The sequence below is a fragment of the Barbus barbus genome (assembly GCF_936440315.1).
Source record: "Barbus barbus genome assembly, chromosome: 35".
NCBI classification, from domain to species: Eukaryota; Metazoa; Chordata; class Actinopteri; order Cypriniformes; family Cyprinidae; genus Barbus; species Barbus barbus.
The window spans coordinates 4,526,457-4,544,546 of NC_136763.1; the positions used below are offsets into that span (position 1 = coordinate 4,526,457).

The window sequence follows — 18,090 nt, forward strand, 5'->3', positions numbered from 1 at the left end:
GACGTACTTAAGGTATAAAAAAAAAAAAAAAAAAAAGAATAAGTGATCATACTAAATTTAGTTTTAAATAACTGAAAACTTCTGGCTGACAAATGGGTAAAACCTGGTGATTTGAAGGGTGGTGGCAAAGATGGGTAGAGATTTAAAATGACAAATAATTAGTTTTTGGGAGCTGCACTGAGATCCTTAAATAGAGTAGTTTAAAGCCATCTAATGATTCTTGTTCAAAATATGATTTAATACGATAATATACTGACAATATTTTGGGTATATGAACTGTTTGGTATACTGAATGACAATTTAGTGGGTGTCTTCAGTGATTTCTGTGTTAAAGTTCTATTAAATATGTATTGTTAAGATGCTTGAAAAGCCTTTTTCGTCTTTGACCTGTGGGAAGTTCAACAACAACTGTGATATTGTACATTACTACATAGTTTTTACTATGTAGTATATGGTGAATTTATATTAACATTTGGATAATGACTAGAAAACATGCTTGACTGCGATGAAAATGTCAAGAAAAAAAAAATCTTAACTGACCTAAAATAGACAAACTCAATATAACAATAAGTCTTAATTCTTCCTTTTGATTTGTGGATTGAAACACGACCCGGGCAGCTTCTTGACAGGTTCTCGTGAGACTCACCCGATGACGGCAACACAGCTGGTGATGTTTTCATAACAGTCATCATCTGCATCGGTGTAATGGCAAAGTTGTCAGTCGGTTGAACCTACACACTGATAATGATGCTGATAATGAGTAAAGCCGTGCAGGTGGACACCCTCACCAACCAAACAAAGGCTGCCTCATTCCACAGTTCATAATTAATGGTTTTCTGTGGCTGTTTAACACAAGTGCACACTGACAGCCATCACGTAAAACACTCAAGGAATGTGTTAACTCATCCACCCCAGCGTAATCTATAAATCTTAAGAAGACTGTGTGCTAAAAACAATAGATTGAGCTAAAATGGGATATTTAATAATAATTTACAGCCAGGAAAGTAAGAGCATAAAATATTAATTAAACAGATCTTATACAGGTAAAACCTAGTAACAGAGATTCCCATGTGAATGCATTTTGAAAAATACTCACTAAGCCTTCACTGCTAGATTACTGATGAAGAGGGTATCCTTTACCTATCTGGACACACAGCATACCCTGCTGGCAGAAATTATCACACTGACCAACAACTATAGTCCAGAGTCCAAAAACTGCTGAGGCTGGGGAAAAAGGAAAATTCATGAACAAATTTGCTTATCAATTAAAAAAGTATGTGTTCCTTTAAGTAAAGATTCAGATCAATGTTCATTTTACAATGCACCTTAAGAAAAGGATTGGAGCATGATAAAGGCAATTAAGGTATACGTTTAATATTTTTTTCTCAAAAGAATGCATATACAGTACAAAGGAGAGACTTCATACAGATCATTTGGTTTACACCAAAACAAAAACAAACAAATAACTAGGGAGGGGAAACAGACTGGAAATCAACTCTGATCCACCTGTGTAGCACTATTAAACTTGGTTCTGAGAGAGGTTATCTTGCACTACCACATAAACATTCAACTGTTGCATGATTTCTTTCTTAAAAACCACAAGTGGATCAGAGAATTGCTGTGGATTCAGCTCCTAAAAAAGGAGTGAAATGCACCTTTGAGGAGAACAAAATTAATAAAAATAAAAAAAATCACAAAGAAAAAAAACAACAAAAAACATTTGGTAAAATAAAAACAACTGGGGCCTACAACAACTTTTGTCAGCTTACATTATTATTAACGCTCACCTATCAGAAGGAACCTGGAGGCTTACCTACATGCATCACAAGTTCTGGAAAAATGCTTCCATGGTCCCTAGCAACGCATTAGAACACACCACTTGTTCTGCTAACACTGTTAGAAAGTTCCCTGCTTGAGATAGACCAATTGTTTTTATGAGGAGTCAAAATTATACACGGAAAGCAACTGAACCATTTACAGGACTACTGACTTGAATGCATATTAAATGGGAATATTGGCAAAGAATAAGGAGCTATTTCTAAGCATTTCAGGTGATGTTGTTCGAGGGTGTCGAGAAGGATTACGGCAGACTCGTGAACATCTCCAAATATAATAATTATTTTATTTCTTAGGCTAGTGACGTTTCGGATCAGGTCAGAGAGATTCGGTTGCCAATTTGTACACTGTACTATGTTTGCACAGCACAATGGAAAGAAATACAACCTGAACCTACTTAAGACTTTAGCGACTAAGAGTGCCTGTGCAATGCTATTACTGTATGTTACGTTATCCCACTTAAATGTCAAAAAATGGCTGGCAAACCAAGGCAGCATCTCCAATAAATCTCACCATGAAGTACAGAAGACCCCTGGAATCAAAACTAGAAAAGGCCCTCTAGGTTTTTATATTAATGTGGGTCGTGTGTGGCTTTTGTTGTGTGTGTATGTGCATGTGTATGCTGGGTACTCTTTATATCTTTATTGCAGAGCAAATATTTAAATTCACTTCTTTTACACATTGCTTTTTAGAGTGTAAAGCTGTGGACCAGCCTTAGCAGAGCAAAGAAGGGAGGGGGAGAGATGTGTAACAGGGCGCTCATAGAAGCACACATTTACGCCTCTTCTTGGGCTCTGGGGGCTCCAGGGCTGCCAAAATCGCCTCATCAAATACGTTCTTTAGGCCTTTCTGTGAACACAAAGCAAGGGAGAGATGGACACTCAACATGGGTCAGCGCACAGACAAACAAAAGAAAATCAATGGGTGGGTTAGGAACAAAATCACTTCTGCCAGATGCAACATGACTCAATGATTTTGCACATTTGAAAATGTAAAATATAAGAACAGCATCGTAAAAATAATGGATAAGCAGCATAAACTAAACTTAAATGAGTAGGAAATGCCTATAACAAAGTAATATTTACAGTGAACCAAGCAACTAAGAACGGCAATTAGGAACAAGCTAAAAAAAGGAAAATAATCAATTGGGATGCATTTACTGTTTATTTTGAAAGAAAATCTGCTAAATGGATTTCAAAAAGGCAAAATATCTTTTCAAACTGTGAAAAAGAGTGTTGTACTCCTACTAGTATCTAAAAGCAAGGAGAATAATCCACCCTAAACTGGAAGATACTTAAACTTGGAAGATAGTCTGAAGATTGTTGGTAACCAGTTTCAGTTCCCATTGATTTCCATTTTTTTTTTTTTTTTACACATATAATGAAAGTCAATGGGAAATTAAACTGGTTACCAACAATCTTCAAAATATCTGCAGAAAAATTAAAGTCATACTGGTTTGGAATGACACTAGCGTGAGTAAATGGTGACAATTTTCATTTTTGGGTGGACTAGCCATGTGGGATGTGTCAAATTTTATTAATGACCAATTCTGCAGACACATATTCCATGTGGGCCCGCTAATGACCTAAAAATTAAAATTTCAGATGGCTGGCCAATTTCATAAAATGTAAACAAATTTTAATACTTCCTCTGCAACCCAGTCAACTGAAAAACCAACTGAATTAACCATGCTGTGCAGTCATTCTGGCGCAACACAAGGTGTCAAACAAGAAAGTGGAAGTGCAAGCAAACACAGGCTCAGAGACCGAAGGTGAGGTGAAGGGCTTGTCAAACAGAAACTCAGGCCTCTGGGTGAAATAACAAACATTCACAGGGACAAATGGTCTGCAAGAGAATGCAACCTGCACTGCGGAATTGCTACAAGACTGCCCTCATCTGGGCGAACTGAGCAAAAACAACCCTTTCATAAGAATTTCACATTATTTTTGACAAAACACCTCAAGTGATAGCTAAATCAAGAGAGAACATGTACAATACACTTTTCTGTGCACATGCCCAGATTGGAGCCAAGGAGGAACTGCTGGGCACTTGGAAACAATAAGTATGGCATTGTGTGAGAAAACTGTCCTCAGAAGAGTAGCCTGAGAAGTTATTGTCCAGCCGTGCTCTGTTAGCATGTCTCAAATGAATTCTGTGACAAGGCCCCACTGTGTGAGCCATAGTGAAAAGGACTTATTCACAAACAACTGGTGGAAGGTAGCTGTGGATTAAGCTTTGTGCAAAAAGACACTGTGGGTAATGTATAACAGTCTTGTGTTAGTGTTGGCATCAAAGTTGATCGAGGATATTTAAAAAAACAACCCTTTAAAAACACATTTACTCTTTAAACAGCATTATGCATTAATTGATGAGAGACGCATTAAGTAATGGCAATTGCAGCTGTCCTTTATTAATGGCACAAATCAGTTCACAGGATTATATTAAGCCATTTAAACTCTCAAGACGCTGTAAGGATAAGAATGGCACCAAATTGCAAATTGTAGCCATACGTTAAGTTTAGAATTAACTTTATATGATACAATTGTTGCAGTACAAAATAAATACACTGACATATGGAATAATGTTTCTTGCAAATAAACTGAGCAGCAAAGTAATTAACTATTTTACCTTTGTCTGCTCTTAACACCAACAATGAAATAAAGACTATGAACCTTCATGTCTAAAGCAACATATCAGTACTTAAAGCAAAAAACTATATTTTCAACCCTTCATTGTAAACTTCCAGATTTTTAATTTCAAACCGAAAGTGCAAATAATGATAATAATAATAAAAATCTGTAGATAGCAGTCTCCAAAGCCAGCAAAAAAAGTAGAAAAAAAGAAAATAGCAAAAGAAAATCCTTTAGTATTGGTGAAACAGGATACATATTTATGATGTCACTTAAGAAATTGGGAAACTTGTCATTTCTGTGGAGCAAGAGGTAACTAAAGAAAGCAGCAAACATCTGGGGAAGAGTGGGGCGTTAGAAAGAGAGAGGTTTAAAATATACAGCACTTCCGTTTTCGCTGCGTTTCAGGAGGTTCGAGGGCAGCTAGGATAGCTTCATCAAATACATTCTTCAGACCTCGCTATGAACACAGAAGGGAAGGGAAACAGAATAAAGCACCAATGTTAGCAGTTACAGAAAACAGATGGGAAAGAGAGAGAAGAGGTGAGATATAAAGAGAGGAACTAGCAAATTTCAACAGAGAAAAGCAGCTAATGAGGAAGAGAAGCTGCTTGTAGAAGAACTTGTTGCACACAAAGAACCACCAAGTAGTAACTCTACAGGTGCAGAGGCCAGACAGGCCAGTGGATGATACTAACAAATAATGAAAATGGATAAATTAGTGTGGTAGGCTTAAAGTGCCAAACATAAACAAAATAAAACCATAATAGCTACTTTAAAATACATTATTGGTCTTATTGTGAAAGAGAGAAGAAAAAAAAAATCACCTATGCAGTTGCATAAATTATATTTTAGCAAGCAACAAGAAGAATTGCTGGTAATGACAGATCAACCTCTGATGACAAACCAAAGATAATTTATAAAAACATAAAAATTCAAACAAGTCACCAAGTCTCTGAGCCTCTGACCAAATGCTACGAAGCTTCCACTTTCTTGTTAACGTAAACAGTACATAAATTGAAATAAATATATAAATAAATACAACACACCTGGAAGACTGTTTCAAAAATCAAATGTCAAATCTTAATCCTATTTCATCAGGACACTTCTTCTAACCACTGAGAATGACTTGAAAAACATCTTACTGAGGATATTTTGGCATGTTAAATGACAGTTTCTGTTAATAAAGTAGATGATACACATTCATGAACATATTACAATTGTGTGCTGTGCGTGAGACCTCACTCACCTGCGTCAGAGCGGAGCACTCCACATATTTGACAGCCTTCAGATCACGGGCCAGCTTCTCTGCTGTCTCCGGAGTGATGGGTTTCTGTTTGTTCTTGGCAAGCTTCTCGATGGTAGAAGGATCATCTCTCAGATCAATCTGCGTCCCCACCAGCAGGAAGGGGGTCTTTGGACAGTGGTGCGTGATCTCAGGTACCCACTGTAGGACAAAGGTCAAAGGATCAGACCATTTTTTCCAACCAACTTGTGTAATTGTTCTGTAACTAGTAAAGAACCAATATGACCAGACTGAAAACTTACTAACAAAATCGCTGATCAGTGTTTCCCATTAATACTATGATGGCCCGCCACAGTTTCATAAAAGCAAAAACATTTTTACACTTCTCATAACATAAAATGTCTTTGACGTTGTGTTTTGCGCTACTGCTTTGGCAAGGAATGGCAAACAAAATAAAATCAAAAGCGTGATATGGCATAGTGCCCTTATGAAATTGCAAAATGCTGCAATTTAAATAATGCTGTTGTGCAGCATGTTTCAAAGCGAAGAACACACTTTGCTCAAGTGATTAGCTTGTGAATCATTTAGAAATGCAACAGATATGCATTTTCACATTCGCATAATTTCATGGACATATTCATGGACAAGTGATTACAGTAGTTCACTAGATTTGTAATGTGACGCATTAGTAAACCTTCCACCAAAATAACAGCTCAATGGTTTAACTCTTGTATAGTAAGTTTCCTTAACGTAATACTTACTATAAAGCTAATTTATTTACATACATTTTAGAGTGAAAATACATTACAGTAGTAATATATTACCATCTTAAAAACAGTACAATTACTACCATTAGTACTCCTATTACTAATAGGGGTGTCCCCGACTAAGAATCTTGCCGATTCATAATCATCATATGTTTGGGGGCGGGGCAAAATATATTACCAAGAGTCAAGTCAGACATTTGACGGTCATAATTACTGACGTTAACACACAGGGAAAATGTATTAGTATCGAATAGTACCGATACCGGTACTTATCGATACTGTTATCACTAAGCAGTATCGGTATCGATAAAATGTTAACGATAACCATCCCTAGTCACGGATTATGGAAAGTCAAATTTAAATCTATAGGGGTGGTTGGATTTATTTACTCACGTTAAAATATTTATTTAAAGCTTCTTCCTTTTCAGATTCTTTTTTGCAGCATTATCTTAATAGGCTGTATATTAATTTATTGGGAGAAAACCGGTAGTTCTATGTAACATTTGAGAACCCCCATATAGCCAAAACGGCATGATCATAACACCCTGCGAATATTCGACCCCTAATTACTACTACTAATAATTTAAAAGTAAAATAATTATATTAAAATTGTCTAGCTTTCTATAACACCAATGTGAACATAACAGACTGAGACACTACCACAAGTAAAAAGAGATTGGAGTCCACTTTAAAGTCCAGGTACAAGACTTTGTATTCCGTTCAATTTGGACACTGAAAATGGGTTTGAGTTTAAAATCTCAAAGTGCACCAAATTTGGACAATGAAAATGGGTTGGAGTTTAAAATCTCAAAGTGCACCAGATTAATGCATTTAACTTCAAAATGTACAAAACGTTGTATGTCCCTGAATCCCTCTAGAAGGACCAAGGTCCACCCCAATAGTTTCATCAAATCTTGTGGAGAAACACTGCAGGTGATCATTTTGGACTACAGGCAGAGACCATGTCACATCAAAAATAGAGGGAAAAAATGCATTTCCCTGGGAGGTTCAAATGATTCAAGCTCACCTTTTCTTTGACGTTTTCAAACGAAGAAGGTGAAACAACTGAGAAACAGACTAAGAAGACATCTGTCTGAGGGTAGCTCAGGGGTCGTAATCTATCATAATCTTCCTGACCTGCAAAGAGATGGAAATGAAAGGATACATTAAAACCAAGAGTGCATTTGCAATTCTGAGTAGCCAATCGACGTCGTTCAGTCATGCTGCCCATGGTGCATTTGAACACATACAGAGCAAAAAAACTCTGGTCCCACAATCGTCCAGAAAAAGCAGTTTCAAGATCAACCACCCTCCACAGGAATGTGTGGAATGATCCAAAGCAGCTGAGGTCTAATTTCTATAACAATGATCATCATGGATGTTTTTTCCCCATCAGCCTATGAGTTCCACCATCACAGACACTCTAAAAGTCAGAGAACTTCCTACTGTCAAACAGGTTTCATTAAAGCTTAATGATGATGCACGTTAATTAATAAGCTATAAATTAAAATGATGAAGTAATTTGTGCTGTACCTGCAGTGTCAAAGAGCCCAAGGGTGTACGGCTCACCACCAATCATAACCGTAACTGCATAGTTATCAAAGACCTGTAAGCAGAGCAAAGAAAGCGTTCTTTGTACATTCAGGAAACATATTTGTTTGTTTTCATACAATAAAAGGATTACAGCCACTGAAATCCAGCAGGAAAAAAAAAAATAATAATAATGATAAACATGACAGGTCAAGACATGAGACTTCAATAATACAAGGGAACATGAAAGGAACCGGAAAACGATACTCACCGTTGGTACATATTCGGAGGGGAATTTATTAGTTGTATAGGAGATTAATAGACAGGTTTTCCCCACTGCACCATCACCAACAACGACGCACTTGATCGTCTGCATAGCTGTGCTTTTACAAATCCACTGTTCTCATTCAAGATCTGCAATGAAAGACAAAGCATTCACATGAGACACTTTAGAAGATGTAAAGAGTCACTTAAGCACGTGTATTACACAACATCTCTATGCCCACTACTATCACATGTGCAGAGTAAAATACAGATACAACCACAGAAACAGCCAAAATATTTTTAGCAAATCTTTATTGCACTCTATAACATATATAGAGAGGGAGAGCAGAAAGAGTAAATGAGGAAATGGGATCATTCGTGATAGCAATATTCAGAGCGGGAACTGTATTTAGCAGGGCTAAATTCTCCTTTACTGTATGCTCTGAAGAACTGACCATATGATTTAAATCAGTGTACCTGCACCGCAAAACAAATATACAGCACAAACAGTGTTGAAAGATTCATGATCAAATGGCTTTGAACGAACTGCTAGTTACAAGTTTTTCACTAAATCCATCAAACTGGTTACTAAACTAAACTCACTTAAAGTTGTTCACATGACAAAGTGTAGTGAAATATTCAAAAATGCAACAGCTGTGTTTGTAACAGAACTATATTTGAATTAAAAATACTTTGAGTTGACTTTAAGCAGTGTAGAAATACTTTATGACCAGTAACCACTAGGGTTGCACGATACAACGGTACTATCGCGAAACTAAAGCTTAAAAATACCCGTGGTGCCATTGCATTTTTTAAACTGTAGTATCATCCATTCGGTAGTACCGTAAGATATGTTGTATGCACGGCAGTAACACTGTTTAAAACGTTCGTTTGAACATGCATGCCAGCAAAAACATTACAAGTTGATTGCCAAATGTCTTTCTGGTGTGCTCGTGTAGTAGTCTGTGTATAGGCTACGCTTTATATGGTATTGAGTGTTTCCCGACGCTTCAGTTCACTTTGCAATGAGAAGTTGCACTTGCACGCCGTTGTTCATGCTGCAGTTTATCAGAAGAAAGAGTCTGATTCAGACCGTCTGATGTCATTTTAAAACAGCAGCTCAAGCATCACTTATTCAACATCATAATATCTTACAAGAAAGTATTCTCGCAGTTTTATTCATTTGACCACTTCTAGAACAGGTGTAATAGTTCAATTTTGGAAGCATCTTTGCGATCACGAATGCAATTCCATTCATCAACATAGCGGCTTTGCACTTGGTTCTTATCAGTCATTATATATTTTTATTCATTTATAATGTTATGTTTTAATATACATGCTGCAAACTTGGAAATGTCAAGATTTGCAAGCAAAAAAAAATTCCTGACAGTACGGCAATATGACATGAGCAAGAGTGCTGTTTTTGTTTAGTTCCTGTGTTCGAATCCAAATCGGCAAATCACTGATTCACTAAACCATTCATAAAAACAGTCATTTGATTCGCTCCTGAAGGATTCAGCCGTTTTGAAAGAATTGTTTGAATGAATCAGTGATTCAATCACGAACTTCTGCCACCTGCTGGCCGTTTTAAGTTTCCCATCTAAAAGTAGGCATATTCCATTATTTTCCAACATATTTCTATATACAGAATTTAGCATTTAAAATATTAATATCATAACATTATTTATGCAATTATAAATGCAGTCTAAATGTATAAATTCCACATCTAAATGTCTCTTCGTGCAGCTTCTGTGCAGTGCTAAGATGAGTTTTGTTTAGATCATTTCATGGATAACAATAGCCAGTCATTCATTCACATTAACTATTCAGAGAAAGATATTGTCTGTTTTCATTTACATCTATTTATTTATGAAGTTTTTATTCATTTTGTAGAATTTAATTTTAAATTAACACAATACTGCATGGTATCGTGATACTTCAGCTGGTATAGTATCGTAAGACATTTTTATGGTATCGTGACAACCCTAGTAACATCTCAATTTGTCAGTATAATACCAAAACAGATTTAAGACCTAATCTCTTAAATGAAGTTTCTCACACAGATTTTTCAGTGTTAGAAACTAAATATGTTGTTGGTCTGCAAGCATAAAACACCCACATTAGAAACTGTAACAAGCTTAGCTGCTATCAACACAAAATGTGCAAAATTAATCAGTCCCCATTAACTGCTGCATAATCGAGAATAAGTCACATTCAAATCAATTTCACACCCTTGGCTCACATTTGTGCAGTAATAAATGTCTTTTAATTAGTCTGGCATGCGATTGGCTCATATTACATGCATTGAAGAAATGGTATGTGCAATGGCTAAGAAATGGTTTCATTTAAATGCATTATGGCTTTTCTATTACCCACCTAGCTGATGGAAACAACTGAAGCCTGAAACTTGTCAGATTTAAGCAAAATGCATACTACTAGACTGAAAATCGCACATATTTAAAAGGTTAACAGCGTTTTGTGTTCTGATTGCAGACTAGGTGCATCAATTACAAGATTGTTCTCCACTCAGACTGTTACAATACCAACAATATATTCTTACACTAACGCAGATCAGCAGTTCACTTTTTAACACGGACGAAGCGCATGCTGTCATTTTTACACAGCACACTTTTTGGAAAAAAAGCCAAAACAAAAGCGAGACAGAGCTTGGAAAAATGTGGGGAGCAATTCAGTGCTTTTTTAAATTTGAGTTTAAAATCTGTTAGGTAATCTGTAGTACACATACTAGAAGATTAGCAAAAAACGCACACTGTGATTTGACACACAGCCTCATCTTAGAAGTGATTAGGGATGTGCGCTACGATTAATTTGACTAAGTTTTGTATCCGACTAGTCTAAAACCTAGAAACCCTCAAAAAAAAATGGCAAAAGAAAAAAAACTGCACGTATCTATATAACAGCCGACACTTGAAATACTTAAACTTTGAATCACACTGTCAAATCCCTCAACGAATTCTGCTAAAAATAGGTCATGAATATTGCCGTATGCTTGCCTTGCGTTATCATTTTAAGCGGTCGTTAAACAGGAAAAAAAGGAAGCATACACTCAACATAAACCAGTGCATAGCTTATTTATTCAGATCAGAAAAATCAATCAATAGACTGACAGAATTCTTAATTTTCATATAACGTTAGCCAACATTAAAACAAGTAAAAAAAACAATAGGAAAGTTTAAAGGAATAGCATTAAAACGGCTTTTAAAAATGTACTTCATGTCGGTTGTATTGTCTAAAAACAAAACAATGCTCATTTTACTTACTCAGACCATGCACATTTGTTCAGTGAATTTAAGATGTTAACGTGGACTAGAAGAGATTCTGCAATTGAAAAAATAAAAAGCGCAATGCAGGAACTGAAGTCACAGGCACGCAAAGAGACAAATACAAGCAAGCAGACAGTTTCGAAAAGAGCCTGGAAACCCCACACCACCACCGAAGTGGGTCTTCGTTTAGAGGAATAGATGGCATGGATGGGATCTCAGACCACAGCAACGGGCTGTAGTTAGGGCTGGGCGATAAATCGATTTTATCGAATGTGTAGTTTGCATCGACTTGTTTGAATGAAAATCAGTGTTCTCTTTAACATTGTAAGAGATGGGTTGTTTTTTTGTGGTACGCTCAACGGATAAACATTTAGTGACTGAAAGTCTAGGGGGGGATACATTCAAGGTTGCAACTGGTGCAAAACAACATCATTATCTCCTGAGAAAGAACAACGTGTTTAGGACTTGGTTACATCTTGACGTTGATATGTACTGAGTGCAGAATTCTGGCACAATATACTTATTGTGAAACCTCTGAAATATTGCTGAGTAATGGTTCATCTTTTGTAATTGATACAAAGTGCACCCAACTGGGAGGGGGATCGAGCCTGATCAACTTGCTTCCTCTCTCACTTGGAGGGTTGTTCTTAACCCGCACCTAATTTTGACGTATAAAACATGGGGTTTCTTTCAGTTTTGGTGGAAGCTCAGCCGTGTTTTAAGTATACGTCGCCTGGCATTCTCGAACAGGTGTTGGTCTTCCACTGTGACTGAAACGAGCTCCCCAGTCCACCGAAGAGTGAAGATGAAAGCACAGTTCTGAGGTTGTATATTGGTTATAATACTTTTGCTTGGGGTTTTAGTTTTAGTGTATGCTTAAGTTAGTGTATTATTCATTCACAAATATTATCTTTTATTCATGATCATTCTTATATTATGCACTGTTTTATGATTATCTTTCTTGAATGGGTTATGATTTGATTATCAATTTTATGCATTTGTTTATAATCAGTATCAGTATTATTGATATCAGCTGTGTGTACCAACAATAAACAGTTGTAATTGCTTGATTAGTATGGTGTACGGACCTTTTATTGGCTCCTTCTCTCGCCGAATTAGCACCTCACTGGTCTCACATTAGTTTTGAAAACCAAAACAGAAACCATACTAAAACAAACATCCACCGACCCTCACCTCTGGGCTCCCGTAGTTCCGAATGGACTCAGCCCTATCCCCGCGCATTTACCATAATAGGGTTGGGCCGACAGACGATACTACTGTCCATCGCCGAAGGCTGAAAGACATCACGATGTTAATCCGGTATTGTGATCCTCCCTCCGCAATCCGCCACATCCCAATACCATGTACGGAAAGAAAATGACGGGTACTACGGAACTCCTTAAAGAAGAGCTCTACGTTGACTTTTCTTTTTAGGAGCGATTGTGCTCCGTTTTAAATATACAATTTTGAATGTAGAAATATTAAATTTAAATAACAGAAGAGATATTTAAAAATTAAACTAAACTGCCAGTAGGTGGCGGTATGTCGCTGATTTTAATCACTGAATCATTAATTTAATTGATTTGTTTGAACGGCTGATTCATTCAGGAATGAAGTACGTGACTGACTGTCTTCATGAATGGGTAATTGAATCATTGGGTGTATTCACACCAGGAAAGTCCGTTAGTTCACTTGCTTTGGTCCAGACCAAATACAATGTTGATTTTTTTTTTGTTTGGTGCGGTTCGCTTTCACACGGCAACATTGACAAACGCAAAACGAATGTAGCTGGCATTCCTCTCTAACATATCCATCTATATAGAATTATATTTTCACTATATATATATATATATATAAAGTAAATATAAGTTACTTAATATAAGTGAGATATATATACACATATATAATGCAGTTACAGCGAGCAGGAATCGAGGCTTCGTCAGGACAGCCTTCTTGTAATGTGCGGAGAAGAGTAATTAATTACACAACATTTTAATATGAAGAGGTGCTCTTTGGTTTGGTTAATTGCAATAACAAATATTCTCATTAACAAAATCAAGTTTCTCACAAATTCTCACTTGCATTCACAAAATAATAATTTGTTACATTTATATAGCGCTTTTTTTTATCTTTTAATTTTACATTATTGACAACCTTTTTTGATATTGTGCAGTTGCTTTGACACAATTTACATTGTCAAAGGTGACTTGACTTTTCTGGGTACTCAAAGCGCTTGACTGCTAGACGCAAAAGACACTGACTGCTGATTTTTATATAACATATTTCCCGTTATTAATTATGATACCGCTTGGTTCGTTGGGTCGGATTGCTTTCTTACCACAAACGAACCGCTCCAGGGTTCGTTTGAAAGCGTACCGAGATCACCTCTTCAAGGAGGTCTCGGTACGCTTGTTTGGTCCGCTTTTGGTGAACACCCGAGTGTGATTGCTGCTTTCTCACCTGCCCAAACGAACCGCACCAAGAGGGAAAACGAACTCTAGTGCGATTCAACAGAACTAAATGAGGCAGGTGTGAAAGCACCCACTGACTAACTAGATTAGTTTACGCAGTTCATTCATAAACAAAACACCGCTGTGTTTGAATGGAGAATGTTTGAAACTATTTTCGTTGATGAAATAGAGCAAAACAAGGCAAAAGTGTTGTAGTCAGACAATATAAGTCACTTAATATTAACTTCTTGTTTAATGAACTGTTAAAAAAAATCCTTTCGTGTAATTGACTATTGTTTTCAATGTCGACTAGCAGGAGCTGTACCGTTTAGTCGACTAGACCCGCACATCCCTAGAAGTGATCCCTAGAACACTCATATTTTGCTCATGCAAAACTACACTAAGGACAACCTACATCCAACCTCAAGTGCTCAACTATTCATATTCTCTCATAACTCAAGTCTCTGACATGCTAGTGTGAAAATTTGACCATGTTCGAAGATAATTCAAATGTTTCCTAGAATAATTAACCATAAAAAAAGGACTAAAATATCACACATGCGCAATCTGCACATTGTGCACCCAGTAGTTGATTAACAGAAAAATGTAACCCATCTAAGGTCTAAAATATTAAGATGTCTTTTTTGTTTCATTTTTTATTTGTATTTATTTTATTTTTTGCAATGGTCATACAGTGGAAATTAGCTAATCTGTGAATGCGCCACAAGTGGCATCTTTACTAAAATTTGAGAATATAAATTTGGCAATAACATTTGTAATGTGTAAAAACCACTTGTATAACCATGTAAACAACTTTATGCGTCTAATTGACAAATTGGCCTCTAAAACAAAAATAAAATTGGACAATATAAGTTATTCAAGCTAGTACGACACAGTCTGCAATTACGTTAATGCGAATATTAGATACACACTGTAAAGAGTTTTTGAATACAATAAAGTTATTTCGCAACCAATAGCAAACACAAAGCATCAAGGAAAACAAGCGCTATTTAATTTCTGATACAGATCAAATTTAAAACATTCAAATTCCCCCCTCTGACGGCCCCTCCTCTGTTCTGATTGTGGGTCAATGTGGCTTTAAACTCAAGCATAACGTCACCAGTTTCTGCATATCGTACAGCGGGTCAGTATGCTAAAGCACTATCCACACCACACAGACCCGAACCGTGTGGAGAGGACACACGGGGGCAGAAATAATAGTTGAGCAGCAGCCTTTTCCTCTGGTGTGTAGAGGGGAAGCAGGGGACCGCGAGACTGAGAGAACCATTTCCTGCTGTTTGCGCCGCGCCTGAGCAGGAGCTAAGCCTCTGCAGAGCTATGCAGCAGTAAGCGGGTGATCCTTCAAGCTCACAGATGGTCAGGACGAGGAGATGGAAGCCCATCCCGGCTGTTTCCTTCCCCTCGCACACTGCAATCTGCGGATGCAAGGCCTGACCTCATTCTACAGCCAGTGAAAAACCCACAAACAAAAAGTGGTGTACTGGAAATAACTGTATTAAGGCCAAACTTCAATTTCCTTCAAGCTCTAGACTGTGTAAAGCAATATAATCCTGATTCATGTGCAAACCTAGACAGTAAATCCGTGCTCTTTAAAACCAGGGCACATTGGACAAGCCTACTTGAATCAGTCTCACCTCTAATTCTTCTTTTTCCCCAAATCCACCCTGATTTTTGGGGTGGAAAATATTTGACCATGCATCATCAGCCATTTATATGATGACACATACATAAAATTAATAACATCACTGCAGGCATATGGGATTGAATGACCAGTAATGCTTGTTATAGACAATTAGTTACATTTACACAGTAATAATTTCCTTTAATTAGTCTGAGATGCATGAAAGACTTTTCACCATGGAATAAAAAGGTAATTGCAGCTTTTTAATCTCACAATTTGGATTTTGTTTCTTGCAATTCTGATATGAACACAAAACTGCAAAATATAAACTGAGAATTATAAACATTTTCCCGCTCAATTGCGAGTTTACATGTCGCAATTCTGACTTTTTGCTCAGAATTCTAAGTTTGTATTTTGCAATTCTGAGTTCTCCTTCTCAGAATTTCAAGAAACATGTCAGAATTGTGATTAAAAGTCAGAACTGAGATTTTTTTAAAAATTAGAAATGGGTTTACAAAGACGTGATGGGTGATGAGCTTATATTATATGCATACATTATGCATAAACAGCGTGATAAAACGCAGAAATAATGTGGAATCATTTTATTTCAGCATCTGACAATATAGTAAATACAAGAGTTTTGCAATAGAAATGTACTATAACTATTTTATTGTTAGCAACATTAATAATGTAAATGTGAGCCAACCTGTTTTGCTAGCCTGTCTAATTCTAGCTACACATTTCGCACTTGAGAATGAACAGCTGTTATGTAAAAACATAAATAACGATCCATCCTACATATTAAATAGACTACTTTGAAAGCTGTTGCTGGTTGCTATTCTTTAGAGACCCACCAAATGGTACTACTTATCATTAGAACATTAAATGTACCTTTACAGTAAGAATTAAAGTAAAAAATAATTTGAATATCGCCTATTTATTCTATAAAACAGTGGGATAGATTAGCTGTATTCGTCCATTCTTCTCATGCAAGTCCTGCCTTCTTCTTGTGATAGTTTAATGATTCATGTGTGGCAGGAAAAGCATTTCCTCAATGACCAGAAGTAAAAGTGAACTTGTTGCAAAATACATAATGATGCAAGTAAAAATGATGCTGCGTCCTTCTCTACCAAACAAATTTATCTGAGACTGAGAGGGAGTACTGTTTTGGTACTTCGTTCAGTCTAAAATGAAGAAATCAAACGAAAGCAGTACCTTGGATGCAAATATCCATTAGTAATGCTTTTATTTTTATTTTCACAACCTACAACCAGCAGATAAGTTAATAACAGTGCTAAAAAAAGACACAAATCAACAGGAAACAATGGTCAACTAGTACCTTCCAACCAATAGAACCACTCAAATTATGAAATTAGTGCAATAACATGAACCTTTATACATATAGGGCCATGATATTGCACTGATTTCATGTATATGTTATATATATATATATTATACATACAGCTTTTCTGAATTTCCAATGATGCTATACCACTGAAGGCCACCAAAACAAGATTTTTAATAAGCATTCACAGCACAATCCCTTTATAGCAATCCAACCACAATATTTCAATCTGCATTTAAGACTAATTAGCTATAAAGTGCTAACTGAACATATAAATAAATGACAGTTATCCGTCGTCAACAGGCGACTGCAAAGGATGACATATTGAAAGCCAGAAATGGCTTATTTAACACAGACAAAAAAAATATTAATTATTGTATTAACACAGACCTTACGTAGAACTTATACAGAACAGAATTTATGTGATACGATAAAAAAGATGATAATTGTAAAAGCGCTTATGGTAAAATCTGACCGGTTCTCCTCAGCCTCAGCTAGCCGCCTGTGCTAACTGCCGTCCGGTGCCATATAACAAGTTTAATTCGTTAAATACCCATTCAAAATATATACATTCATACATAACTCGATGTTGGACCAAGTCAATCGCTGATTTAGATTACAAGAAGAAAAGTCTAGTTAATATTTAGAGCGTCATTGGCACTCACCGTATCCTTTCTGTTTGTTTCTCTGCGCCGGGCGTTGGCAGGTCCGCGCGCGCGGGGTTTCCAGAACTGAAGAACAGGGGCGCGAGCGACGCTGCGTCACTCCATCACACTTCATTACAGACAGAACTTCAAGGATTTTTTGAAAAATGCAAAGCTAACACAATATATGCAAGTTTTATCATTTCATTTTAGTAAACTTGCTTAGCTAAACATCGTTCTATTTCAGGTTCAATTAATATTTCATTAACAAGGAGGGAGAAAAGATAAAGCAGGATTTTGTCAAAAAAAAAAAGTAATTTGCCATTTACAAGTTAATTAATTAGTTTTACACAAACTGTGATAATAATGTAAATAAAATATTAATATTTATAATAAATTAGATATGTGAAATGATGTCTTAAAATAATTCCCTTTTAATATGTTTAATACTT

The 18,090-nt window shown here is 36.4% G+C and overlaps 1 protein-coding gene across 2 annotated transcripts; it reads right to left on the reverse strand.

Moving 5' to 3' along the window:
* Nucleotides 1–1,350: 1,350 nt before the first annotated feature.
* Nucleotides 1,351–17,775, reverse strand: LOC306855213 (cell division control protein 42 homolog). Of its 2 annotated transcripts, none has more exons than XM_079393724.1 (6): nucleotides 17,660–17,775; nucleotides 8,281–8,423; nucleotides 8,013–8,085; nucleotides 7,507–7,616; nucleotides 5,716–5,913; nucleotides 1,351–2,685 (listed from the first exon to the last, which is right to left on the reverse strand). In XM_079393724.1, the coding sequence occupies exons 2-6, from the start codon at nucleotides 8,383–8,385 to the stop codon at nucleotides 2,596–2,598; spliced, it is 576 nt and encodes a 191-aa protein (XP_079249850.1). In that variant the 5' UTR covers nucleotides 8,386–8,423; nucleotides 17,660–17,775; the 3' UTR covers nucleotides 1,351–2,595. The 2 variants fall into 2 exon arrangements, with proteins under 2 accessions (XP_079249850.1, XP_079249851.1); XM_079393725.1 differs by having other exon boundaries at nucleotides 1,351–4,926.
* Nucleotides 17,776–18,090: the final 315 nt, after the last annotated feature.